The sequence below is a fragment of the Megascapheus bottae genome, chromosome 15 (genome assembly GCF_031878675.1).
Source record: "Megascapheus bottae isolate mThoBot1 chromosome 15, mThoBot2.hap1, whole genome shotgun sequence".
Taxonomy (NCBI): domain Eukaryota; kingdom Metazoa; phylum Chordata; class Mammalia; order Rodentia; family Geomyidae; genus Megascapheus; species Megascapheus bottae.
This window is the reverse complement of record NC_143523.1, coordinates 44,563,394-44,591,119: the sequence shown is the minus strand read 5'-3', so window position 1 is coordinate 44,591,119 and position 27,726 is coordinate 44,563,394. Positions and strand designations below refer to the sequence as shown.

The following is a 27,726-nucleotide window of genomic DNA, read 5'->3' as shown; positions in this document are numbered from 1 at the left end:
CTTGCTATACTATAGCCATTTTACATGGCCTTGTTTGTTCTGCTCAGATTGTGAGGCATTTTTTTATTTTCTCTCTCTCTCCTTCACACACACACACACACACACACGGGAACTGAGGCTCAGGGAGGTTAGGTGACTTGCTTAGGGTCACACAGACAGGAAGTGAAAGAGCAGGGATCTGCCACCTGTTGGTGTTCATGCTTTTCTCATGGAAAGGAGGAAGGCAGGTGTTTTCACCTGTCTGACAGATACATCCATACAGAGAGGTCCAGTTACCCCTTCAAAGCCACACCGCTACTGCGGAGAGCACAGAACTTTTGCATTAGTCATTTCCCTCCCCTCTCCCAGTGGAATCTTCTGAGCCTTCCACATGGGGGCTGAGTCCCACCTACCGTGGTGGTAGAGGTGAGGCGATGGGACAAGATGGGGCACTGGTCTGTGGCAGTAACAATCAGGGAATAGCGGCCGTGGCTGATCTCATAGTCTAGCTCCTTGACAGCTCTGATGACCCCCTGCAGGGAGGGAGGACACAGGAAATGAGGAAGGTGTTGACAGGTAAGGGGGGGTCTGCCTGGATGCAGCCCCTGACATCCTGGAGACCCCACACTCTGCAGAGGAGGTCCTACCCACATAAGCTTTTCATCCCTCAGGTTCCTCCCAGGCTCCATCTTTGTTCCTCACCAACCCCTCAGGGAAGCTTCACCCTCCTCCTGGACCCTCCTGTCAGCTGCTGACCGTGTGCCTGTTGATCTGGAAGGTGTTGATAATGTTGCCGGCAACAATGGCATAGCTGATGGTGCCGTTGGGCCCCTCATCCAGGTCCAAAGCCTGGATGGTGACGAGGCTAGCGTTGACTGATGCTGGGCCCTCATCTAGTACCACTTCATAATGAGGCTGCTGGAACATGGGAGCATTGTCATTCTCGTCCAGGATGGTCACATACACATGAGTGGTCGCCTGTAGAGAAAAGCATGATCAATACCTGGTCAGGGGACTAGACGGGGGGGGGGGGGGGGGACGACGACCCAAATCGCTATCCTCCTGAGCTGAATTCACTCAGTGTAATCTAACACAAGGCGGCAAAGCAGAATTCATGAAAGGGTAGAAAGGCACAGGCTGGCAGCAGAAGAAAGTACAGAGACTTCATCAAAACAAATGTAGTGACTGCTTGTACCACCACTGTTATTGTCTATACCCATGGCAGACATCGCTAATCAATCATGGCACTGCTGAGACCCGATGCAAGCTTGGAATCCTTGACTGTATAGTGATTTAGTGACTAAAACTGGCATAGGAGATAAACTTCAATGCACCTTGGTCCCTAGACATTTCTTTTCTTCTCCTGTTCCCATAGGGGACAGAAGCCTCTCTCCCCTACCACCATGTAATTTTCCGCTCAAGTGCATGGAACCAAGTGATCCAGGGTAGACCATGAACCCAAATAAATATTTCTTCTATTCAGTTGTTCTCTGCGGTATTTTGGTCACAGCTATACAAAAGTAAGCAATGAATTGCCATTATTGATGACCAGTTTGAACTAGATCATACATGGGGCGGGACTTCAGAGGTCATTGCCAAGGGCAGATATGGAAAATGGGTATGCAAAAAGCACAGTACAGATAACATGTGTATAACCTTCCTTGTCTGTTTCTGGGACCATCTAGGGAAGGATGGACAGATGGGTGGCTGATGATTCGTAGAATCTACATGCAGCGCTGTCTGCGTCTTCAGGAACCAGTGCCGGGTGGCTGTCCCCAAAGTAGGAAGGGCTGGTGGCCTGGAAATGGAACTGTGTGGTCTTAGACCCATTACCCCCCCTCTCTGGAGCCTTTGTGTCTGTTAGTAAAGGATCTGCTTTGACATCTAAAATCTCTTCTGGTGTAGACTCTGGGGTTCCAGTGTGCTGTGTGTATCACCTGGACTGAATCTTACCATTAGGGAGATAATCCTGTGAATCTTCGAGTTTCTAGGAAGGTCTCTTAAAATAGTAAGCCTCCCAGGAGAGTAAACAAATTAGTTCAATATTTTTCAAACTTTCCTATCTAGAGTAAAGAGGTAACTAGTGCTAGATCTGAGGATCTGTTTGAACTTTTTTTTTTTTTTTTTTTAGTGCTAGTCATGGGGCTCGAATGTTGGGCCTGGACACTGTTCCTTGGCTTCACTGCTCAAGGCTGGCTCTCTACCACTTGAGCCATGGCTCCACTTCCATCCTTTTTGGTGGTTAAGTGGAATTAAGAGTCTCACAGACTTTCTTCCTCTGGCTAACTTTGAACCATGACCCTCCTGAGTATCTAGGATTATAAGGTATGAGTCACTGGTGCCAAGCTCAGCCTGAACTTTTGCCTCCAGGATGGATAAAATATCCTAGAAATGTGTCATATGCTCTGTTGGTTGCTGTGACTTCCCAACGTTCCCCATCAAGGATTTGTGTCTGAGTGATGAGTGTCAAACACAGCCACCATGCTTTGCTTCTCCTTTGTATAGTTCTGGCTGCAGCTGTGAGCACTCAGTATCTGGGAGGAGCCCGAGCTACCTGAGGGAACATGGGAATGCCACCTGCAGGCTTCCGCATGGCCCACTGTCTCAGATAAAAAAGATTCACAGTGAGTCTAGCTATCATATGAGCTGCTAGGGCTTGGAGTAGTGATTCTAACAGATTTGTCCCTTGCATCTTTCCTGCCATGAGACCAAGCCTGGGCATGGGTGGGGACAGTGTCTGACCTCCTCTGATCTGGTCTCTGAGCCAGGAGGAAGTCAGGCTTAATGACCTTTTTCCTGCCCTAATCTCTTCCTGCTTTTCCCTACCTTGGGGAAAGAGGCCCCGAGGAGAATCCATTTCACTGCTGTGGAGGCTGGCTGAGGTGGGCTTGTGTCTGCCTGATCGCTTTGGCTTGGACCCTTCCCTAGTGAGAAGAGATCACACACTATGCCACTGTTGGACTCTGCCCACTCTTCAGCTGGAAGTCACCTGTGGATCCCTGCAGGGGCCACAAATACCGGTGGTGGCTTCAGCTGGGCTGGAGTACAACAGGCTCAGCAGCACTGCCTCCCAAGTCTCTACTCTAGTCACCACCAATGCTCCATTTAGGAGCCCATGCTCTCTTCCTCTCTGACTTGTCACCCAGACCAGAGTACAGTGAATAGCCTCTCCACACTTGGACTGCATCAACAACTCAAGAGTCATGGAGGGAGAAGGCCACTCTCCTCCAAAACAAAGCTGGGAGGGCAGAAGACCCTCCTCCCCCCAGGCAATGAACCTCAGGCCTGGAATGAGAGCCAAAGGGTGGTGTGACAGAAAGGACAGGAGGAACCTCTAGGGAGGCCAGGCATGCTGTAAAGGAAGGATTGGAGCAGAGCCCTGAGGAATGACAAGAATTCAGCTGAGAGCAGGGGGAAGATAGCTCCATTGGTGCCATTATGGCTGGGTGGAAAGGTCTCAGAAGTGGGTTGGTGGATAGGTGGGGCTATAGTTCAGTGGCAGAGGGCTTGTTTAGCAAGTGTTCTGTGTTTCATCTCCAGTACCACCACCCCTCCATCCCACAAGACTGGGTGCAGAAGGAGGAGGAGAAAGAGAAGGGGGCTGGAGGAGAAAGAGAAAGGGGTTGGGGGAGAAGGGAAGAGGAGGAGGAGAAAAAAAAAAGTGAGTTTGCAGATACCCAGGTACCAGGGAGGCAGAGTGGGCAAAGCTGTGTATGTCCTGGTGTGGGGATGTGTCCAGCCTGCTGTGTGTGTGTGTGTGTGTGTGTGTGTGTGTGTGTGTGTGTGTGTTTAGTTCATTACCACGCTTGGATTTCATTAGTGGATTCGTGCATTTGTTCATTTCATAGCTGGAGCTAAACCATGGAGGGCTGCAACCAATTCTCATTCACCATACTCAAAGGCAGGTAGGTGGGGGCTGACAAGCCGCGATGACCACGCACCGGGCTAAGCTGGACATAGAGTGGACTCCTTGGGTCATGCAGCCATAGCGATTTTCAAAAAGGCAGAGATGGCTTTACACCAGCCCTCAAGGGCAGCTGACCGCTTGGCCACTGGCAGGCTCCCCGGTTCTCCGGGAGTCCGGCCTGCGTGGACGTAGAGGCGCAGTACCGCCCCCTGCCCCGTGGGGGCGCTGCGGGCGCCCCTCGAGCCGCCCGCCCACGGCCGGGGCTGCGCTTGCTCCCTCCAGGCTCCTCCGCAGCACTCGCTCCTGGTGGCCAGTCCAGCCAGTCCAGCCGGCTCCCCGCGCGCTCCCGGTCCCCCTGCGCCTCGCCGTGCCAGACGACGCTGGGCCCGACGGCGACATGAACATCCCGACCTCCGTCCTGGAGTCCAGAGGCCAGCGCTGGGGACCCCTGCTCCTGGCTCTTTTCCTGGTTGCATCCCGGGGTGAGTTCTGACGGTGGATTGATGAGGGGCGCAGGGAGAGCGCGGCGGCGCCGGGCGGCACGCACGAGGGAGGGAATGCCCTGCTCATCCCTCAGTCCGCCCTGATCTCTGTCACACCGCTGGGCTGGCCGGCTAGGGGGGGACACAGGCACCTCTGCCAAGTGTCCCACGCCATTGGGCACAGCTGTGCTCTGACAGCTGCTCAAGCGGTAAACCCAGGCTCCTGGGGGCTCTGCCTGCTGCACCCTTCCCTGCCCACATAACCCAGGGCACAAGGTGCTACAGGATGTAGCAGGCAGCAATCCTAACTTGATAGGGAGAAGGAGGGAAGGAGTCAGTCATGGAAAGTGTCAGAGGGAGGCAGGACTAAGGTTGGAGGGCTTGGCCCAGGCAGGGGTCTAGTGGCCAGGTCAGAAGAGGAGGGGGGAAGTGAGGATAAGAGGGGGAGGTGGAGAGAACAGCTGGGGAGTCTGTAAGCAGTGTGTGATCTCTGTAATGAAGGCAGGCCCCGGCCTCTGATTAGGAGGAGGGGTCCACACCCTCTTCACAGAGCTCTGGCTTGGATGCCCCCCCCCCAAGATGACATCCAGTGGGAAGAAGACCAAAAGAGGAGGGTGGTAGTCACTGTACTGAGGATGTGACTTTTGGCAGGGCATGACTTCTAGGAGCTGGGGACAGCAGCAGGCAGGAAGGCCCTTGTCCCACTCATCTGAGGCCACCTGCTTTATTACTCCAATTGACCCCATGAGGCCCCTTCTGTTTTCTTGCTCCTTTCCTGTCCTCACTTTGGCAAGGCTTCTGTCTGTTTAGCAGTCTCAGTTTGGGAAATGGAGTCTTGGAGACCCTTGGCACATAGACCAAGCACCCAGAAACAAGTTGTTTTCAGAATCCTTACCCTATCTGTTTATGTGGCCAAGAGCATCTAGTCGCAGAGTCCTTGATTACTCTTACTCCTTGCTTGGTCTGCCTGAAGGGCTACTTCCTAGTGTAGTTTAGGCAATCAATTTAGGGTTGGCGCAGCCTTTACCGAAGGAGTCAGGAGAATCCTGAACCTCAAGCTGTTCTGGCCTGAGTCCTGACTGTCACCCAGGTGCACTTGCTAATGGCCACTCCCCCCCTCTATCTGATACACTGAGCCACAAGGTCTGGAAGCTGAGAATGCTCACCTGTCCCTGGGCAGGAGTGCCAAAAAGGAGAGAGGCTGGGTTGGCCCTAAAGAGGATGGCATTGATGAGGCAAAGTGTTGAGAGCCTAAGAAATGTGTAAGACACCATTTTCCTTACATAGGCTGGAATGGGGAGGGTGCCAGGGCCCAGCAGACCCGACGACTGTGGGAGTTACTATCCTTCCCTGTCCTAAGCTGACTTTAGGGGTCTTAAACCTGGGGCATCACACTTGAACATACAAGGGTGCACTGAGGGTGAGGGAGGTGTGACCTCCCCCCTCCCCCCCGCATCTTCCCATCATAGTAAACAAGACTGCAAAGGCTTGTTGAGTAACCCAGGTCCCCAAGCTGCTGTAGTGGTGGTCAGCTCTTGGGAAATCCATGACTTCTGCCTCAAGGCCAGGAGGAAGAGAGGAACAGCTCAGGGCCAGGCCCCCACGGCACTGCGCCCACTGCACCACCAATGCATACCAACACAGGCCTACTGATATCAGAGGCCTATGCTGGAGACACTCAGGGGCCTGAAAGGCCTAAGAGCCCCTGGCCTAGCTGGTTACTCCTGTTTTGCTGACAGACGCAGCCTAGTCAGGGTGCTCTGCTGGGAAGCTCAGGCACCAGCTCTCTAATTGCAGGATATGAGATCTTAGTCCTGAGCGGAGAGGAAGGGACAGTCCTCAGGTCCCATCTGCCCTGGCATTCATGACTGAGTCCTATCCACTGAATTCTAGAATGGCCCTTGTCCTAGGATCAGTTGCTATGACCAGGGATCAGCGCTGATTTCTGATGCCCACAAATCATGGCCAGCAAAGCAAGGGGTGTAGGATATGTGTTTCGAGGACAATTAAAAAAAAACCACAGTGTGGCTTGGCAAGGCAGAAAACCTCTGTTTGAATCCCAAGCTGGTCTTCTATTGTTCTGTGACATGGGTATGCCTCAGCATACTTAAGCAAGTCCCCCATTTCTTAATTGGAAGTGACTGCCTCTCTCTCACAGGCAGCTGTGCAGAGCCAATCAGGGCCTGGTCCTTGAGAATGCTGTGCATGGGGCTGGGAATGGGGCTTAGTGGTAGGGTGCTTGCCTAATATAAAGCCCTGGGTTTGATTCCTCAGTACCACATGCACAGAAAAAGCTGGAAGTGGAGCTGTGGCTCCAGTGGTAAAGTGCTAGCCTTGAGCAAAAGAAGCTCAGGGACAATGCCCAGGCCCTGAGTTCAAGCCCCAGGACTGGCAAGGAAAAAAAAAAGAATGCTGTGCACTATGCTATTTCCTGTCTCATGCCCCACTGGGGGCACCACTTGGCAAGAGCCTTCCATCTTGATGCTGCTGGGACCTATGGCATGCCCAGGGAATGGAAAGGTGTGACCTGTGTCACTGGAACAGGCCTCTCCAGACTCCTAGAGTCTCCATAGGCACCTAGAGTACCAAATATCCATGGAGGGGCCTGCAGTCTACCCTCCCCAAGCCCTCCAGAGATGAGCCATTGCAGTGTCCAGGCCAGCCTGGCCTAGGGGTTCCTGTCACCATGGGGTTCTGATTGTGCTGTTCATGCTCAGCCCATTTGCATTGGCTGTCTGTCTCCAAAGAGAAAGTTGATGGCCCTCATTCAGTAATGAAGTTGCTTTGCTACTGGCCAAGCCCAGTTCCTTTATCTTCCATGGGTCTGCCTGGGTCTAGTCTTGCCTTCATTGCATTCATCATGTGGTCCCAAACACACCTATACTTCACTGTGTGTTGTGTAAGCTAGGTGACTTGGTTTCTGTGAGACAGATTGCTTTTTTTTTTTTTTTTTTTTGCCAGTCCTGGGCTTGAGCTCAGGGCCTGAGCACTGTCCTTGGACTTTTTTCTCAAGGCTAAAGCTCTACCACTTGAGCCTCAGCACCACTTCCGGCCTTTTTTCTATATATGTGGTACCGAGGAATCGAACCCGGGTCTTCATGCATGCTAGGCAAGCACTTTAACCACTAGGCCAAACTCCCGGCCCTTTTTTTTTTTTTTTTGCCAGTCCTGAGCTTGAACTCAGGGCCCGAGCATTGTCCTTGGACTTTCTTAAGGCTTGCACTCTACTGCTAACACTCTACCACTTGAGCCTCAGCATCACTTCCACTTTCGGCTTTTTGCTATGTATGTGGTACCGAGGAATCGAGCCTGGGTCTTCGTGCATGCTAGGCAAGCACTCTACCATTAGGCCAAACTCTCGGCCCCCAGATTGCTTTTTGAACAGTAATTTCAGGATGGTGTTTTCTGGGCTCCTTTACTGGTGACCTTTGTGTTGTATCTGCCTGGTATCCATTTAAGTGTGTGTCCTGGGGGCTGGAAACTCAGGGCCTGAGTTTGTCCCTGAGGTTGGCACTCTAATTCATAAGCCATATCTCTACTTCTGCTCTTTTGGTGGTTAACTGGAGATAAGAGTCTCATGGACTTTCCTACCTGGGCTGGCTTTGAACCATGATCCTCAGATCTCAGCCTCCTGAGTAGCCAGACTTGCTTTCTCTTTAATCTACTCATTATTTTGTTCAAGTAAATTTAGTTATTTATTTATTTTTGCCAGTCTTGGGCTTGAGCTCAGGGCCTGAGCACTGTCCTTGGACTTTCTCAAGGCCAGAGCTCTACCACTTGAGCCTCAGCACCACTTATGGCTTTTTTCTATGTATGTGGTACCAGGGAATCGAACCTGGGTCTTCGTGCATGCTAGGCAAGCACTCTACCACTAGGCCAAACTTCCCAGACCTCAAGTAGATTTCAAGGGGAAATTTTATACTGCTCTCATAAATGGAAAACCAGAATCACCCACCATAAATAGAACAAAATCATAAAAGCACAGCATAGGAAAACCAAATAAGGGCATTAAATTCTAGTTAGAAACTTTAGCTTGGGGAAGACTCTTAAGTCTCAGGTCTTCTGCTGTGTCTTGCTGAAATAAATAAGTAAGCAATTAGCAGAAAGAGTGTTTTGGAGACAGAGTAACGTCAGCTGCGACTTTCTCTTTGATGTAATCAGGACTGAGAAAAAACTGAAAAGGGAATAACCTCTCTAGATGATTCAATGTTCTTTATGATTGTAAACCAAAAGTAAAACTACCTAACTTATTAATGCTACCAGGCACACTGTGCCCTCATTAGTCAGGACAGCTGTCCATCTGTGGGAAGAGGTGGTGCTTCCCAGTCAGGTCCTGACTAGATCTAGTTTGTAGAGAGTAGTCAGAGGATATCAGATCTTTGGAAGCCTGCGTTCAGATCTCAGCTTGCTACTAACTCCCTGTGAGACACTGAGCAGGCACTTTAAGCTCTCTGTGCTGTGTCCACATCTGTGAGACAATCACTTTACCTCTCAGGGTAGGGGATTTTTTTTTTTTTTTTTGTCAATCCTGGAGCTTGAACTCAGGGTTTGAGCACTGTCCTTGGACTTTCTCAAGGCTAGAGCTTTACCACTTGAGCCACAGCACTACTTCTGGCTTTTTCTATGTATGTGATACTGAGGGATTGAACGCAGGGCTTCGTGCGTGCTAGGCAATTACACTACACTAGGTCAACCTCCAGGGTAGGGAATTTACCAGCAAATTCATACACAAGGACTTAGAATAACACCCATTACAAAGTAGTTACTTCTGTCGCATTGAGGCTCTGATTGTCAGCTTGGTAGAGAACAGGAGATTGGACTTGAAATGTAGTATCTTGCTGCTGTTCTCTCTGGCAGCCCTGGGTCATGGCTACAGTCATGCAGAGAAGGATCCTCTGACCAGGGTCCTGGCCTTTTGCCCAGGTCCTCCCTGGGAGGCACACAGGCTGGAGTCTTTACCCTGGACACAGGGACACTTTCCCAAAGAGCTGGAAATGCAGCTTCCTCCCATAGAGGCCAGCTTCCCCTTCCCCGCCTGTGAATGGACACTTCCTGTTAGTGCAGGTATCAATAAACACACCAGATGCCTTTTGTCCTAGCTGGTCAGAGAGCCCCAGGGGCAGGCTTGCTGGCCATAGCCTCAGGCTTTACCCTGGACTACTTCCTTTCACTTCCGATTGAGCCCTGCCTCTGTTTCCCTCTGTATTCTGCATCCTGATAAAGACAGAACCCAGTCTTTTCCTCTGGTCCCTGTGGATCATGTTGGGGGACAGGGACTGGTGGGGAGCTGGAGTCAGTTCCCATGAGGCCAGGGACCAGGTCTCTTTGATCTTGCATGGGGCCAGCAAGAACAGACAACTGTTTACTTGGCAAGCCTAGCAGCTGGACAGAGTTCAGAATTTGGGTGGGGCCTGCTGAGCCCAACTAACCAAGCTGGGGATCCACCTCCCAAGACCAGGGCGTTGCCTTGGCAACAGTGAGCAAAGCTCATGCCCATCAGGGAAAATATGAAAGCTAGTCCACACTCACTCCCCTCCCCATCTCACACATGCCCACAGGGGCTCACCAGGGGCCTGGTGGGTGACTGTCACAAAAAGTAGCATACTGTGCCTAGCTACTCCATTTGAGGATCACAGTTCAAAGCCAGCCAGTACAGGAGAGTCCATGAAACTCTTTATCGCCATTGACTACCAGAAAAGCTGAAAGTAGAGCTGTGGCTCAAGTGGTAGGCCAGCATTGAGCAAAGAAACTCAGGGACAGCATTCAGGTCCTGAGTTCAAGCCCTACAAGGAGCATGCGTGTGTGTGTGTGTGTGTGTGTGTGTGTATGTGTGTATGTGTGTATGTGCACGCGCTCCATACTGAGAATATATGGAGACAGAGCAACTTTTCCCTGCAGAACGAATGGAAACCCAGCCCTCCTTCCTTACTACCAGTTGCCCCCCAGCTAGAAATTTCAAAAGCCAGATGCATTTTGATCCCTGGTGCTCCTTAGCCTGTCTGCCTAGGGCCTAGCTCATGGGAGGTCCTTCCTAACTATTTGTGGAATGAAGGCATGTTTTCAGCCTGAGTAGGTGGCAGAGCCAGGACAGTGCAAGTGCACAGAGGTTGATTTGGGGTCAGTTCCTTCTTTCTGAATAGCTGAAAGATGATATGTGGGGCCCACCCACTGGAGGGTGGGAGGTTCTTCCTGCCAGCAGGGCTGGTGTAGCCAAGGTGTGGATCTCAGCGTAGCCACATAGGAGGCAAGTCACTTGACTTCTCTTTAAAATGGAGATGGTAAAACCCACATCAGAGGGTGGTGGGAGAATTCAATGAGACAAGTGTAAGTTGTCAGCAAGTCTGTAATACATGATCAGACACAGCTCCCCCATCCCCCCCCCCGCCTCCCACTCCCACTGCTCCCAGGGTTTCAGAGCTTGAAAGAAAAAAGTGGGATTTGGCCCTACAGCCAGGCCCCAGCTAAGTGGACATTGGGGTCCAGGCCTCTTGCTGCCCAGGCTAGAGGTGTAAGCCTGTGTGTTTCCTACTTTCCATCACCTTTCCTCAGACATTCCTATGTGGTCTTATTCAGTGGCAGGTAGCGTCCAGCTGGAGCAGTGGCCAGGCCCTAAGACCAATGCTGAGTCTGAATGTCCCCTCCTGGCTCATGCACAGGCCCTTCTTAGGGCACTTTCCTGTCCCACAAGCTCCTGGCCACCCTGGAGCCAGGGCCCTTCCTCTCCACCCACTTTCCCCGGTCTCTGACAATGACCCAGGTGTCTGAAAGAATCTGTGACCCACAATGAACAACATCCTCCCGCACATGATTGTAATTGCAGCCACACTGCCTGTGTGTCTCCCTTCCCGCCCCCAGCTCCCAGTGGGTGCGCAGGCACACGCAGGCTCCCGCCCCCGTGCTTGTCTACTACATGGTCCCTGCCCTACATCCTGGAGTGACTGTCCAAGGAAAGGCTACACTGGGCCTCAGGCACAACAAACCTGCGACCTTTGACCCACTGCTCTCAGGGCCTTCACTTTAAAACAGCACCCTCCCCTACCCCCAGACCCTAATTCTAGACAGCTTCTTCTTTGTTTTGTTTTAAGTAAAAGGGGAAGAGGTCCTATGGGGACTGATGGAGTAGGTGGCATGTAAGGGGCTGGGTGGGCATTGAGCAATTCCTTCTTCTGTTGTCCTCAAGTCCCGTGTTTCTGTGGGCTCAGTCAGAAACCCTCCCCCAGGGTTGTGCAGCCTTGTGTCATGAATACCACTGGTTGGTCCCCAAGGCTCTCTGCCTGGGGACTGGCCAGATTGTGTATCAAGCTCACATCTGGACCCCACCCCATTCTTGCTTCTATCCATGTGGTGCTCTCGTTTCCTTCCTCCTAGGCCTGCAGGCTCCAGCCTCCGTGCTGCCTGACCTCCTGACAGCTGCCAAGGTGGTGATGGATCTGAATTTGGTTTCACACCCTGGGGTGGCTTTGGGCTTGGAGATGATGTTTAGCAATGGGAAGTGAACCAGTGGCCAGGGGAAATGATGATCTGTGGCAATGGGAAGTGGACCCATTGCCACATGGCTGCTGGTAAAAGGGCAGTATAGGGCAGAGACACAAGGGTCCACATGGGTGGGTCTGATTCTTTGTAGTAGCCCTGGTGCAAGCCCTTTCACTAGGCATGGCGCTCCTCCTGTTCTGGCCCACTGAAGGATCACATGCACCTTGGTTTTCACATCAGCAGAATGGGATTAAAGGTGGCAGCTATTACGCAGCGTGGCTAGGCCTGTACACATCCTTAGCACATAGCCTAGGCTCGTTCTTTAACGGTTCTCATTAGACCCTGCTTTCCCTGAAGCCCGCACTGTTCCCCACCCCCCTCCCGCGCCCAGCTACTCCAGGCTCTGAGAATACACCCAGAACTGCAGGCAAATGCTTCCTTATTTCCTGGGCTGCTGCATAGCTGCCCCAACAGGAGCCCAGTATCTTTCCAAAGAAGTTCTGAAATCTCTGCCCATCTTGGCAAAGATCTCCCAAAAATCCGGGGCTCCCAGATAGGGTTCCATCTCCTATGTGGACAGAACATCTCCTATGTGTGGGGGTGTTGAAGATTGTGTTTGCCTGCCTTGCCTCGTTTACTCTTCCAGTCAGTGCTGAAGCTACTTCTCTTCCATTGAACAGATGAGGAAACCTAGGCCCATACAGCTAAAGAGAAGAGCAGAGACCACCCTGATGTTCTGTTTTCAGAAGTCGGCACTTTGGGCTGGGAGGAAGAGGACCAGGGGATTGCATCATCTGCTCATTGAAAACAAGCCAAAAAGAAGTAGAACAGAGTTGTTCAGTTGGGAGGGAGGCAGGCAGTGCTTGGGAGGAGGCAATCCCCCTCCCCCAGTCCCTGTCCCTATCCCTCGGGCGCTTTAGCTTTCCCCTTGGCTCCACCACTGTGCCTAGGGCATACTCTACCTACTACATCCTATCTGTCCTTGAATCTGAAGGTTTTTCCTCTTTCCTGCCAGTCCCTGGCCTCACCTGGAAGTCTGTTTCTTTTCTTTCCTAAGTCCTGGGAAGTAAAATGCCTCTTCCCAGGAGTTCTGGAATGATGATTGCAGACTTGTCTATCTAGCTGGATCAGCAGCACCCTTTCCCCTCCCTGGGGACTCCCAGCACTGGACTACACGATGGGGGGGGGGGGGAGAGACATACCAGTCCTTGGCTGGGGGGAGGGAAGAGGGTGCTGAAGGCTCTCCAAAGGGTGGCCAAAGACAAAAGAACAGCTGCCCAGCCACTCTGTTCTGTACTCTGCCTGCCACTGGATGGCATGGGGTATAGAACCCACTGTGCAGATCATGAATGGACAGCAGGAACAGTCATGGTGGTGGGGGGGAAGGTTGGAGCCAGGATGCACGCCTGATCCACGGGAAGCCCACTTTGGCCAGCCCACTCTGGCCAGCCAGTCTCCTGTTTGTGTCAGAGGGTAGCTGATCTGACCAGGGCCTGTGGCTGGGGAGTGGCTGAGGCCACCGCCATTTAGGGTGGGAGGGGGCAGCCATCACTCTGACAGGTGACAGGGATCTCTCCTCTCTTTCTCTCTCTCTGAACAGATCTAGTGGCAGCCTTCAAGGTAGCTACGCCACATTCCCTGTACGTGTGTCCTGAGGGAGAGAACGTCACCCTCTCCTGTCAGCTACTGGGCCCTGTGCCCAAAGGGCACGAAATGAGCTTCTATAAGACCTGGTACCGCAGTTCACGGGGCGAGGTGCAGGTGTGCTCAGAGCACTGGCCTATCCGCAACGTCACCGTACATAACCTTCACCCAAACCATGGAGGCCACCAGGCCTCCAACTCCAGCCATCACCTGCTCCAGAGCCACGGGCTAGAGATGGCCTCTGATCACCATGGCAACTTCTCCATCACCATGCGGAACTTGACTGTGCAAGATGGCGGCCTCTATTGCTGCCTGGTGGTGGAGATGAGGCATCACCACTTGGAGCACCGGGTCCACGCAGCCATGGAGCTGCAGGTGCAGAAAGGTGAGTGCCCAAAGGCTGTGGCCTGGGACTGTGGGACACTGCTGCATGGGACACGGTGACATGGCCTCTAGTATGTTTGCAGTATCCATGGCGTGTGTGTGTGTGTATGTATGTGTGTGTGCGTGCGTGTGTGTGTTTTCACATGTGTACATGTAGGTAGTCTCCAGCTGGGCCAGGCTAAGCAGGCCCTAGTGTGTGCTCCTGTGATAGGAGGGGTGGCAGTCTGGACAACTCTCTCTATCCTCTTGGGACTGACACTCACCTAATTGTCCTGTCTTTCCTCCAACAGGCAAAGATGCCCCCTCCAAATGCATCATGTACCCATCCTCCCAAGAGGACAGTGACAGTAAGGCCATCTTGGGTCCCTTCTGAGTGTTCTGTTCCATCCTCCTCTTCCACTTGGGGCTTGTTCTGAACTCTCACCTCATCCTCCATACCCTGGCCACATCCCTATGTCCCCTCAGTTGCTTCTATTCTTTTGCATCCTCCATGGCTGCAGCTGTATGGGGGAGGTGGGCACCACTGTCTTCACTATGAAGATGGGGAAACAGGCCCAGAGGAGGTGTGCTGTGCCCAGATTCACAGCCCAGGGACAGCTGGACAATCAGCAATTAGGTGAGAGTGCCTAGTGATCTGGCAATAGTAGGCACAGGGCACAGGTCTTAGGAGTGCCCTACTCTTCTAAGATTCCCAGTACTTACCAAACACTCAGTGTGGACCAGCCCTGGCCTCGAAGATATAGAAGGGAAACTGTGTCACTGCCTCTAGCTGAACATGCATGGAAGCCTATGCCAGAATAGCTCAACTAGAGCGCAAAGCCAAATCCCAACTCAAAGGCCATGAGGTTTTTAATTCAAATTACCCATTTGTCTTTAAACCAGCAAGCTGGCTGGGAACTGTGCTAAAACATGCATTTCAGTCTGAACTGGATCTGTGTGGAACTCAGAGGGCATCACAGAGCTCCAGGATCACCTCGGTGCCAAGCCACTGCTGCTGCCCTCACTTCTTACATTGTCCCTTCCTGCCCATGCAGCAGCTCTGTGTGCACACGCATGCGTGATCCAAGCAGCCCATCTGATGGGGAACGGGGGACATTCACTTCCCCACCGCAACTCCACTCTGAGTAAATCCCCCAGTCCTGCTTCTTCCTTTGAAAACTCTTACAGAGTTGCTGGGATCTTGCACACTTTCCTCTCTACTTTTGTCTTCAATTCCCCAAAGTTTAGGCAGGTGAAGAGGCTCTCTTCTGGCTTCTCAGAACCAGCACCAAGAGAGGCATCACAGGGGCCAGCCTGCCCTTATCACCTTTCTGAAATGGGCATGCTGGGTCATTCCTATAATCCCAGCATTTGGGAGGCTGAGACAAGAGGATCTTGAGTTCAAGGTTAGTCTCTGTCTCAATAACAAAAAAATGTCAGTAACTAAAAATCCAAAACCCAAATAAAGTCTGCGGCAGGCTATGACTGCAACATTAGACCATAGCGAAAGGCAGTGTAGTAAAGTAGTTGAGAACTTAGACCCTGAAATCGGCCAAGATGCTTGACTTCTCTGTGCATGAGGATACGCTTACATTCCAGTATTGTCACGAGGGTAAGAGGAGGTATAAGATGTGAAGTGCTAAGAACCATGCCACTGTTACTTCTAGATCCAACTCCTCAATTCAACTCATGCATCCTCTGTGTTGAGGCAAGATGATGGGCAGATGTAGTAGATAGTTGACCTGGGCCTGTGTCCTCACAACTTCTAGAGCTATTTACTGGTAACCTGTGTTACCATCCCAACCCCAGCTCCTTATCAGAGCAGAGACGTAACGCCTAGTCAGTTATGGATATTTCCAGGCAAGTTCTTTATATTTTCCTGATCTAACTTCATCTCAAGTACCTAGATATTATCGTTGGGATGTGAGAGTCGTTGGGCTAAAAAATAAGTGAAAGTCTATGTCAGTTTCCAGCTGGGAAGGCAAGGGAAGGTGGAACAAAAACACATCCCTTTCCTGGCATGGCATTGCCAGAGGGACTGTGAATTCTCCCTCATCCTGGAGCCTGGGAAAAGTGTTCTCCTCACCCCAACACAGCAGGGTGTTCCGTCTGTTTTCCACCCTCCTTCCTCAGCACATACCCGCAGGCACTTGGCAGGTACCTTAGTATGCATCCTGAGCAGGCAGCACCCTCACATCTCATGTGCTGTGTAAGGGCCTGGCACACAACCAAATGTGATGTTGGCAACTGCCTCTGCCAGTACCTAATCACCTTCCCAGAAGGAACCTAGCTTTGGATGTGACCGTGCTCGTCTCTTCTCTCCAGAGGGCAGCAGTCAGGCCCTGGGCACACTCAGGATGGGGAACTGTGTCCAGGTTGAATCTAGAGAGAGATACCTACAGCCTCTGAGGGCGGCTGGGCCCACAGATCTCTCCCCAAAGGCTGCCCACAACCCAGCCTCAACTCATAGTCCAGCTTCTAAGAAAACCTCAGGCTGTGGGAGAGATATCCTGATCCCTTAAAGGGGCTGCAGAAGAGGAACCGCCACGGTGGTCAAGAGCCAAGCAGGGAGATTAGGCCAACCCATTCCAGCAAGACCAAATTACTGAACACCTGGCAAACCATAGCAAGACCAAGCGTTGCTTAGTAACAGCCAGAGGAGGTGTGCTTTCAGGACCAGCAAAGAGTGCTCTGCAACCAGCCTCTCAGATTCAGCCCACTGGGAAGTCCTTTGATGGGGTTTAGAAATACCCAACTGTCTGAGTTACTGGATGCTTTCACGTCCAATATTCTGCATTACCATGCGGCCACACTAAAAATCTGCAGGGAACCTGCCTTAACGAGCAGCTGAACTTGCTTTGTAATTAGTCCAGCAACTGTTCCCGAACCCATGGGTACTTCCAATGTACCTGAAAACCATTTGTTCTCTTTTTACAGTGCAAACAATACCTCCCTCCCCCACCACTCACTTATTTACAACACCCTGTTGTTTATAGCCATTCAGTAAGATAAAAATGGCTTCTATTCCCACATAAAGTGCAAAGGCAACATTTCCACTACCCCACTTTCTCCCACCCAATGCTCTCAGTGACAAGAGGTCCCAGCCATCTTTTGGCTGAGGGAAAGACTCAAATTGGGAAGGAAATGGGCTTACGCTGGTTGTGGTTCCAACTGGCTGGTCTGTTCCTAGCGAAACTCCCGTAGTCAGCAGATGGACTAAAATGAATCAAGCCAGCCGGGGCTGTCAGGATGGCAAAGCAGCACAGTCTTTCCAGAGGGCAATTTAACAAGCGTCTAAGAGCTAACTTGAAGGCGGAGCTTCTCAGTTCAGTGCTTGGAGGCTAGGTATTTACATCCAGATGTTACTTGCCCAAGTGAGCAGAGCCCTAGGCACAGTGCTTCCTGGCTACAGAACAGCTATGTTGAAAATAGAAGCACATACAAGGACTATTAGGAGGGAAAGGTCTCAGTGAATTTGGGTGACCTATGTGATGGAGCCAAAGCAGAATGGGAGGACACAGAGATGTGCAAGTTTTGCTCAGCAGTTGTCCTCTGATTCCACATGACAAGACAATCTAGATGGACAGACTAAGTGCAGGGACACTGGCAGGCTCCTGGAAGGGCCCTGGTCAAGGGAAGAGGATGTATTTAAACATTTTTCTTAACCTATAATTTTGTAGTTTAAAAGTTTAAAAATTTGAAAATGTTGGACAAGGTTGAACCTCTCTCTTTCTCTCAGGGCTATGCTAATCAAGTACCCCATCCCCAGTCCTTTTGTTTGTACTTTATTATTTATCTCTTTTTGTTAGAGATATGAGTCTCATAGACTTCTCTGCCTTGGCTGGCTTAGAATGTTGATCTTCAGATCTCAGCCTCGTGAGTGGCTAGGATTACATGAGCCATTGGTGCCCATCTGTATTTTATTTTTGAGACAGGATCTCATTAGCTTTGCTAGTCTGGCCTTGAACATGCAATCTTTCTGCCTCTCAAATTGCTGGCTATCATGTCTGACTTCTCTAGAATCTTGTCCCAAGATTCTTCCCCCAGGACTTGTGTGTGAGGCCAAGACATTTCTATGTCTTGAGCCATTCTAGAGCTTATGGGTCCCTCATAGGGTGGGTGGAGGCTAATGTACCATCTTTAAGTGTGCAGTTCCATGACATACATCTGGATGACATCAAGAATTCATCCAGAATGCCAATGTTGTCATGTGGCATTACCACCATCATTTGTAAAATTTCCTTATCACCTAGGCTCCCTTTGATCTTGAACTCTGTGGCATGGGGGTCTTGGAAGGTTCAGCTTCCCTTTTATGGTACACCTGGGGTCTAAAATGGTCCAGCTGTTGTTTGTGGATAGATGAGACGTCTGTTCTCTCTTCTTGGAGCTGTGTCTACTGTGGGTTTCAGGTCTCATTTCTCTGGGCCCAGATGGGTGAACATGGAGCTGCTTTTGAAAGGGGGTTGCTAGATTCTCTCCATGCTTCTGCAGGGTACTGAAGGTCTGACTCTGGGGCTCTGCTGCCTAGCCTCCTCTCCTTGGGCCTCAGTTTCCTCTTGGGAGCAGCAGTGGGAATGGGGGCTCAGCTGGCTGCCTCTTGCCCTAACAGATATCACAGCTGCAGCCCTGGCCACGGGCGCCTGCATCGTGGGCATCCTCTGCCTTCCGCTCATCCTGCTGCTGGTCTACAAGCAGAGGCAGGTGGCCTCTCACCGCCGTGAGTACTGGTTGCTGGGTGTGGTGGGGGCGGGGAGTGGTGAGAATGGCCCAGCCCAGCCTTGGGGTCAGTGATGGCAAGAGCACCTGCACAGGAGGTTTCTCTCCACTAGATGCTACAACCCCTGCAGGGAGATAGAAGGGTGGAGTGGGGGTGGGGAGCAGGGATACGTTTTCTAGGCCTTAGTGCCTGGCCAGTTGCTTTGGTACCCAGGTGCTGCTGGCACTAAACTGAAATTATCTGTTGAATGAATGAATAATTGCATAGAATTATAGGAACTGTTCACATTGGTTGATAGGAATGTCACTACTCAGAGATCTTGGAGACCTGTTTTAGCTGACAAAGGGGAAGGTTTGCTTTATAATTAGTTGCAATAATAGGATAGAAATGACTTCTGAAGTATGGGAAGAGGGAGGGAGGGGGTCTCGGAGATCACTTGGTTTGGCCCTGTTATAGATGAGAAGCCTAGAATCCAAGAGTTAAATAGCTAAATTACCAAATGTTAGCTGGTCACACTTGCAATCCTAGGTACTCAGGAGGCTGAGAGCTTAACATCAAGGTTCAAAGCCAGCTCAGGCAGAAAAATTCTATCTCTAATCAGCAAAGAAAGTGGGAAGTGGAGCTGTGTCTCGAGGGGTAGAAGGCCAGACTTGAGTGCCAGTACTGACACAAAAAACAAACAAACAAACAAAAAGCAAAACTCCACAACAAAACCCAAATATTATGTAACAGCACAGAACTGGGGCTCAACCAGAGTTTTCTACCCTGGATGATAATTCCACCATGTAACAGAAATACTCACTAGTGTGTGCACCACATCCTCCAATCCCTAACAGATGGGGCTGCAGCGCCAGGCACCGTGCCAAGCTTGTCAAACACTCCCTCACTTAGTCCCAGTAACAACCCAAGAGCTCATGGTTCCCATCTTGTAACTGGGCAGGCCAAGGCTCAGAGAGGTTCTTGTCTTGTCTAAGAAACCACATGACAAATTAGTGGCCAAACCAGCCTTCAAGTTCATGGCCACAAACACCTGTCACACCCCCTTTCTGAGCCCCGCCCTTGAGTCTTGAATCTTCTGAGCACAGGAGAGAGTGTCCTTTGCTCCTGCAGCCCTTTCTAGCCTCTTCCCTGGACAACAGAAGGTAAATGAAGGAGGATGTTGCCACCAGTTCCCACTTGATTTCCTGCATCCCTACCAACAGCAGCCCCTCCCTGCTCTCTCTCCCAGAGGCCCAGCCTGGAGCTCCACTGTGAGACACTGGGCCTGGACCACTTCAGTCTTCCACTCAGGATAGCCCTGTTCTTTCAGAACCCCACCACAGCCTGCCCTCAGGAATCCCCTCTGCGAGCAAGGAGGTGGGACTGGTAACAAGAACTAGGGGCTCAGCTTGGGAGAGAGAGCTGCAGTTACCATCAGCTGCAGCTCTTCCAAGGAGTGAAAGCAGGGAAGGGACAGAGACGTGCTACTTGTCCCCTTTATCCCTGACCACAGTGCTGCTTCATCATGTGGTCAGAACCAGGAACAGGAACTAGAAAACAAACAAGTTCTGGGTGGATGGGTAGAGGATGCTTCATGAGCCAAGATGGGGTGGGGGTGGGGGCACTATGTACTTGCCTTTCTGACAGGGTATCTGCTGTACTCAGAGAGGGAGATGGCCTCAGGAGGAGAACTAGAGAGGAAGTAGCAGCAGGCCAGAATACTGTAGGGTATCCTGAGGACTTGGGAGGTGTGTGTATGGGGGGGGAGGGCTCTTGCCTCATACACCATGACACTTTCAGTTTTAGTGCTAGCTTTGGGCTTCCTAAGAAGGTCCCAAGCTGTCCAGGATGGCCCAGGTAAACTGGACTGAAAGGGGGGGAGGTAAAGACAGGGCTAGGGGTGCCCTGGCCCATGCTGAGTACCTCCCCAGAGGTAGTAAATGAACCCTCTTCTGTGGCAGACAGCCTTCCACCACAGCTTACTCTAGACATGTCATGTTTAATAATAAAAGGGGAACAAGAATTCATCTCTGGATAAAACCACACCAGAGGCCAGACCCTTCTCACCCTTCAAAAGAAAAGAAAAATTGTCTTATGACTTCAGACTCAGGGATGGCAGAGGGCATGGTGCTCAGGAGACAGAAGGGGAGCAGAGGCTGGGGGGTCATTGCTCTTGGATATGGACTGCTATGTGGGGGATACAGATGGAAGTCCCAGGTTTCAGGCAGAGGTTGGCCAGCATAGGCAGCAGGTGGGGCTGTGTGTGTGTGTGTGTGTGTGTGTGTGTGTGTGTGTGTGTGTGTGTGTGTGTGTGTGTGTGTGTGTGTGTGTGTGTGTGTGTGTTACGCTCTGGGAAGGAAGCTCCAGGACCCTAGACTGGAGGAGGTGTTCATGAATAAAACACACTCAGGATAAAAGAAAAAAGAAAGGGCTGGTGGGAGTGGCAGAAGGCAGTTTATCTGGTGTGGGTACCTCTGCAGCATTAGATTGTGACTCAATTTCCCCAGCTGCAAAGTGGGACTGCCATCCTTTCCCCCGTGCAGTGAAATGGATGAGCTGAGGAAAGAACACACTTGCTACATAAGCCTGTGAGACTTGACACAGGGTCTCCCCCATATGCAGGAGCCAGGATTTCAGGAACTCTCATGTAACTTCCTCCTGTTGGTTCCGTGGTGGCACCCCTCCCCCAGCCAGGCCAGTTTCCTCATGTCAGCAGCAGCCAAGCTCCTTAATTGGAGAAAGATCTGTGGAAGGGGGTGGGGACCTACAAGAGAGAGGGAAGTTAGGGGCCCTGTATCTGGTTGGTAGCCAAGTTACAGGATGGGAAACCCCAAGAATGGGACAAGGCAGCAGCAGCTTGGGTGAGGAGCAGAAAGTGGGTGGAAAGCTGGGAAGCAATGGCTTGCTCAGATCTCGGGTTCTCTGTTAGGTAATGAGGAGGACGGGGGAGAGCAGGCCCTGTAATTGGGAACCAACCACAAACATGCCTGCCAGGAAGTCATGGCTGAAGACTAGAATGGGGCAAATGGCCAAGCTGGAAGCCACAGATAGCAAATGCAGGAGCCAACCCTTTGGTTAACACTTAAATCCTAAAGGTGTGACACTTTGGCAAGCCAGGGAAAGTGCTGGCTGCCTTCAGTTCCCTGGTGACAAACATCTTAGGGAAAATAATTTCACTCACCAGTAGTTAAGAATGGGTGGTTTCTTAGGGCCCATCTGCTGGACACACCTCTAGAGCAGTGCCCTTGGGGCCTCCAGAGGGAACAGAGTGGACTCCCGGGCTGCATGGAGTCCTGATGGCCCCCAAGGGGACCTGCCAGCAAGGGAAGAAGGGCTGCTATTCTAGAAAGCCTTTCTGCCTATAACCAGCTTCTCTCTCTGTGTCCGTAGGTGCACAGGAGTTGGTGCGGATGGACAGGTAAGGCCCACAGAGACCTGAAAAAAAACTTCCTTGGGCCAGTGGATGGGGAAAGGGGCATTTTTGTGTAGTTTACACAAGCCAGTTATTCAGAAAAGCTCCTGTCTCTTGCTTTCAGATCCCACACATCTGTGCTAGTTGGCTGTTCTCCCTGCTGCTCCTTACCCAGCAGGGACTACCTACCCACCTTTGGGTCTCAGTGATCAGCCTGACCTAGGTTAGGCAGGGAGCAAACAGTTGACTAGGGTTAGATGCTGAAACATCCAGAGCCTATCTCTGGTGGGGCTGGGGCTCTGCTCTGCAAGAGATTCCCAAGAAAGCTGTGAGGCTACAAGGGCAGGAAGTGATCATGGAGAGGCCTCAGAGTGGACAGCAGGTCAAGAAAGGTGAGTTGGGGATTGTGCATCTGAGTTCTGGGCAGGAAGATTGTCTGCAGTATGGCCCCCTAGACTGGGCTCAGGAAACAACCTCACTCGGGAACTTGGCCCCTGTCCTGAAACACTAAATCCACAGCTCAATTCTAAGAGAGATGTTGTCCAAGATCCCAGGGGAACCTCAGGTAGAGAGGCCTTCCTAGATGATCCCTTTCCTGAGGGAGGGAGGGAGGGAGGGAGGGAAGGAGGGAGGGAGGGAGAGAGAGGGAGAGGGAGAGGGAGAGGGAGAGGGAGAGGGAGAGGGAGAGGGAGAGGGAGAGAGAGAGAGAGAGAGAGAGAGAGAGAGAGAGAGAGAGAGAGAGAGAGAGAGAGAGAGAGAGAGAGAGAGAGCGCCCTTCCCTTTAGCCCAAATATTCAATCCCTGTCCCCCAAACTAGAGGGACAGTGTGATTAACACTGGCTCTCCTGGTGACCGTCTCTCAGGCTGACCGTGTGGTCAGTTGTGGTGGCTGCCTGTGCTGTTAGCTCAGGGCAGGTGAGACAAGTACAGAACAACCTTTGCCTCTCCTTAAGCTGGGCTCCTTCCTCGCTGCTATCTGGGAAATAGAGGCTTTGTGAAGGGAGGGAGGCAAGGAGGACAGGGAAGGTGGAGGCAGGGAGCGTAGAGGCTGTACTCTAGACGGTGATATTGAACCTCAGGTCTGTTTCTTTAGCAGCCACCCCCATGGAATTGAAAACCCTGGCTTTGAGGCCCCTCTACCTTCCCAGGGGATGCCTGAGGCCAAGGCCAGGCCCCCTCTGTCCTACATGGCCCAGCGGCAGCCTTCAGAGTCTGGGCGGCCTCTCCTCTCGGAGCCCAACACTCCACTCTCCCCTCCAGGCCCTGGAGACGTCTTCTTTCCATCACTAGGTGAGTGCTTCCTGGGCTTCATAGCCTCTTGACCTGCCAAGGTCATGCTCCCGGGGTCTGCAGGCCACCCTTCCTCAGTAGTCCTCACCTTCTCAGGATGAAGGTGGAAGATCTCCCCATTCACTTTCTCTCTCTTCTTGCTTGCAGATCCAGTTCCTGATTCCCCAGACTCTGAGTTCAACTAGACCAGCTGAAGGACGGTGTGGGCAGGGGTGGGCTAGGGGCATGTGGGTCAGGGGCAGGTGCATGTGAGCCAAGGTTAGCCTCCTTGGTCCTTCCTTCCTGCTCTGAGCCTAGATTCTGCTCTCCCTCCGGAGGTCCAGGCAGGCTTCTCATCCTTTTAGATGCTACGTGAGGATGGGAGAAGATGCTGGGTCACTCATCCTGTTCTCAAGGATGCTGGGATACTGGATCCTTCCTAGAGACCTGAAATTCACCAGCTACCAATGCCAAATGACCAAGAACCTAAGAAATTCCAGAATTTCCAGACTTGCAGTAGCCTCCCCACCTGGGACAGGAGTCTTGGGCCCAGGCATCACAGATGAAATGATGTAGGCACTGGGCTGGCTCCCCAGTGCCGTCTCACAGACAAAAGACACAAGACAAAACATGGAGAGACTCCTGCCTGCTATTGGCTGGCCTGGGTCCACTGTTTGGCCTGAGGCTGCTACTCTGTTGGCCTAACTCTGCACACCTGAGCTCCCCAGCTGGGGTCTGTCTGGCTCCTGCTATAGGGCTTCCCCACTGTTTTCAACCAGCAATTTGAGGATTTACCAAGGGGTTAAGCAAATTTGGGGCTCCCATCACAGATATATTCTGCTTTCCTGGGTTCAGTGGTCAGAAGCATAGGAAGTACGTATTGGGGCCCCGTGGCTACTGTGAGCCAACTGGTGTCTTGGGCAATTTGAGGGCAGATTTGAGGCAAGAGGTTGTGCCACCTGTGGTAGATAGTGGAGAGGGAGGGTGGAGGGGTAAGAACAGAGGAGCCAGAGGAGTTCCTTCCTGCCCTCCTCCAACCCCACTACTCTACTCTATGGACTTGTCAATCAAGGCTTTTAAGAGCATGGGAAAAGAGTTGGTGGTCACTGGCACTTGAGAGTGTAGAGGACAAGGCTGGGCAAATTGGTCTCTAGCCTCTAGCATGACAGGAACCTGGCACACAGAGGTCACAGTTTACATGAAGGCATCAGGTCTCCGGGCACTGCTGAACTGAGCTTAGGTGCTGGAAACAGCACTGTGGTTTGGATCACAGCAGCCCCAAAATCTACCAGTACCTGGGGATGGGTTGGGGGAGGGGAGGGAAAGGATCTGGGCACTGTGGCCTCCTGCTGTGTCCCGGGTGGGAGATGGAACCTCCCAATGAATACCAGCTTCTCCATCGGAATGATGCCACCAAGTGGCCAGGACACCCACACCCTGGCTCCTGCTTTGTCCCTAGGGTGCCCTCTTCTGCACCACCTGCTGCCATGTATACTACAGCTGTTCTCCCAGCCTGTGGAGGGCTCCTGGGCAGGAGTAGGGAGGTGGCAGCTATTGTGTGGCTGGGCTGTACCATCCCCAGGGGTTGAACAACAAACTCCACAAGGTAGACTTGGGGTGTGCAGCTTGTCCCCTGGGAGACAAACTTGAGCCCAGCCCTCAGCTTTGGACTTTGATGTAGAGACAACTTCTAAGAATTTGGCTGTCAGCATTGCCTCCCCCCACCACACACATACCCCAAAGCCTCTCTGCTGCTGTGGGGAGAGGGGAGGAGGCCTAGCCCAACAGTTACCCCACTTCCTGCCATGCTTCCTCGTGTACTGCACTGCTCTCCTCTTCTATGGACCCTGCAAGTGTGCAAGGTTTATTTTCGTGGTTTCCTGTTTTCAGTAAAATTTAGTGTGAGCTCCAGGCTCCATCTTTATCCTGGTCTGCCTGAAACAGCCCCACAGATGTCCCTGCTGCTGTTGTGGCTGTGGAGGAGCCAAGTTCTACAACAGCTCCCTCCCCACCCCCCCAGGCTGCCTGGGAGTGTGGTGTCCCTGAGAAGCCAGTCCTAAGGGCTGTGACAAGATGGGGACAGGCATGGACAGGGAGCTCTCAAGGGCAGCAGGTGCCCAGAGCCTTGAAGCAGCTTGCTCTTGTAACTGGTGGAGGCCCAGGAAGGAAGTCTGTGAGCCAGTTCAGTCATTGTCATTGTTTCCAGATTTTCACATTTTGAGAAGCTTTCGACTAGGATTGAAGCTCCAGGAAGGAGGTGTTCTTGACATCAGGGCCTGCCTGACAAGCCACGAGGCCACTGGTGGCTGCTGTTGGTCAGCCTAGACTCTGTGGTAACAGGCTTTCTGGTGGGCTTGCAGAGTTCTTTGAATTTCCTTCTAAGAAAGCAAGCAAGCAAGCAAGCAAGCAAGCAAGAAAATAGCCCTGGCACTGCTCTCACTCCTGTCTACCCATGGCTCCCCTGCTTGCCATGGCACACAGTTAGGATACAGGGAAGTGCTCCGCAGAGATGGGACTCTGAGGAGGCAGAGAGGTTAGGGGCTGCAGAACCTGCCTTCCCCAACAAACATTGCCACTGAAGCCTTCTCTGACTCTGAGAAGTAGGATTCCCATTGGTGCCAGTTGGAGCCACCTCTGGGCTGGCCTGGCTGGGCTGAGATTTGCTCAGGGAACCGCAACAAGTGAAAAGAGGAACCAGAATGGCCAGCCAGGATGCTGGGGGCAAAGCTCTACTTACAGAAAGTCAGGCCAGCTGAGTGCCTGTCCCAGTCCAGAGATCACTGGCTGTCTGGCCTCTCGACAAGCAGTCCCTGCTTTGCATTATCTCTTCTCTTTCTCTGAAATCACCATATCTCCTTAACTACTCTGTGAGTCTCAGGGCAGGGGTCCTAGTGGCAGAGCTGACTAACTGATACATAGCCATTGGTGATGGCTCAAACCAGGATGCCATGTTTTCTTGGCCACTCTGCCAGCTTCTGGGACCTTTACAGTAATTATGTCTGTAATTATGCAGACCAGGGGGACTGATTTCACAACTCTCATCTATTGGTGTGGCTTCCTGAAATGGATGATGAGCAGGATTTTGGTGCACTAACATAGCTCAGTGAGAAAGTGCTAGCAGTGCCTGCCCTGGGCAGACAAAAGGATGTGGCAGTATTTGTGTTGTATCTGTACCTTCACAACATACTTTTATTTGAAAAACACATCTACCCGTGTCATTGTTTATTTGAGTCCCTCCTCACCTCACCCTGAAAAACTGTTCTGTCCCCATTTAATGCACAGAGAAGCTGAGGTTTTGAAAGGCTTGTTTTTTGAGACAGGTGAATGGTGGGAATCGTGCCTGGGTCTCCTGTTTCCCTGGCCTGTGCTCTTCCTTCCACTGAATGGAATGGCATGAGAAACCTGGGCCTGGTGGGTCCCTCACCTTGAATGTATCTATTCCATATATCAGGGTTCTGACGGAAACTGCCCACTAGTCCCTGGTTCTACCTCACCCCACACCAAAAATGTTCCTATCTGTGCTCAACCTGCCTTAGCCTTCTCATGCAGTCTAGAGCTCCTGCAGCTACTGTGCAGGTTCCTTCTGCCCCCAATGTCTGTGATTCCCTCCTGCCTGGTAACCATGAAACCATAGGCCCCCTGGGAGGTGCAGTAGCCCATGTACCTTTCTTACTTGTGTTAGGGGTCAGAGAAGGGACATACCCTGTGCTGATCACTGAGCCCCAGGGTCTCTAGAAGCACTCAGCCAGTGGCATGCTCAGCATCTGAGCAGCCACAGAAGGTCCTTGAGGAAGCAAAGGAAAGGCAAGGGTTTGGAGCAGTTCTGTGGGGCTGGTGTGGGCACAGGCGCAGGGCCTGGCTGCAGTCCTGAGCCCAGCCAGGGAAAGCAGGGATCTCAGCAGTCACAGAGGTTAGGAGTGATAAACAGAAGGAGCTCTCCACTCAAAATGTGGTCAGCAACCCCCAGGCATCACATGTCACCATAGGGTCACAGCTGGGGCCTTTTAGGCCAGAAGTAGACGTTAGAAATTTTGTTTCCTATTCCAGCTGGTCCTCTGCACATCCTCAGCAGCCTGAGAAGTCAGGATTTGTTATCTGGAACTATTTCCTGCTGGCTGCAATTCATGTGGCAGGCATTCTGTCCCAGCCTCTCCACGTCCTGCCAAGGGTACTTCTGGGGCTGGCCAAGGTTCAGCCCCTGACCTCCACTAACTTCCATCCTTCTTCCCTGGGCCCATCCCTTCCTCTTGCAGGCCTAACCCTTCCTGCCATTACGGCCTCTCCACAGTCCAGGGCTCCTGCCTGTGTCCTGGAGCTCACACAAGGCTAACTATACAATGACTTCCTGTGGCATGGTGGCATACCATTGTGTGGCATGCCTGGGGTTGGCCCAAATACCTCTTTCAGCCCAGCTGTTCCTAGCCTGGGAGGTACAGGCTGAAGTCTGGGAGGAGAATGGTCTCCACCATTCTCTAGGGAATGAGGTGGATTTGGCCTCAGA

At 51.9% G+C, this 27,726-nt stretch overlaps 2 protein-coding genes across 3 annotated transcripts in view; one reads left to right on the top strand and one right to left on the bottom strand.

The window, feature by feature from the left end:
- Positions 1-27,726, bottom strand: part of Cdh23 (cadherin related 23) — a 305,993-nt gene that overhangs the window by 35,055 nt on the left and 243,212 nt on the right. Inside the window, exons 36-37 of the mRNA XM_090346502.1 lie at positions 736-957; positions 393-512 (exon numbers count right to left, since the gene is read on the bottom strand). Coding sequence (XP_090202628.1) covers positions 393-512; positions 736-957 — 342 coding nt within the window. The remainder of the gene's footprint in view (positions 1-392; positions 513-735; positions 958-27,726) is intronic.
- Vsir (V-set immunoregulatory receptor) lies at positions 4,131-26,428 on the top strand. 2 transcript variants are annotated; one of them, XM_090346501.1, is made up of 7 exons: positions 4,131-4,368; positions 13,442-13,870; positions 14,160-14,216; positions 18,458-18,565; positions 21,935-21,962; positions 23,053-23,246; positions 23,394-26,428. In XM_090346501.1, the coding sequence occupies exons 1-7, from the start codon at positions 4,284-4,286 to the stop codon at positions 23,429-23,431; spliced, it is 939 nt and encodes a 312-aa protein (XP_090202627.1). In that variant the 5' UTR covers positions 4,131-4,283; the 3' UTR covers positions 23,432-26,428. The 2 variants fall into 2 exon arrangements, with proteins under 2 accessions (XP_090202627.1, XP_090202626.1); XM_090346500.1 differs by having other exon boundaries at positions 4,132-4,368; positions 23,050-23,246.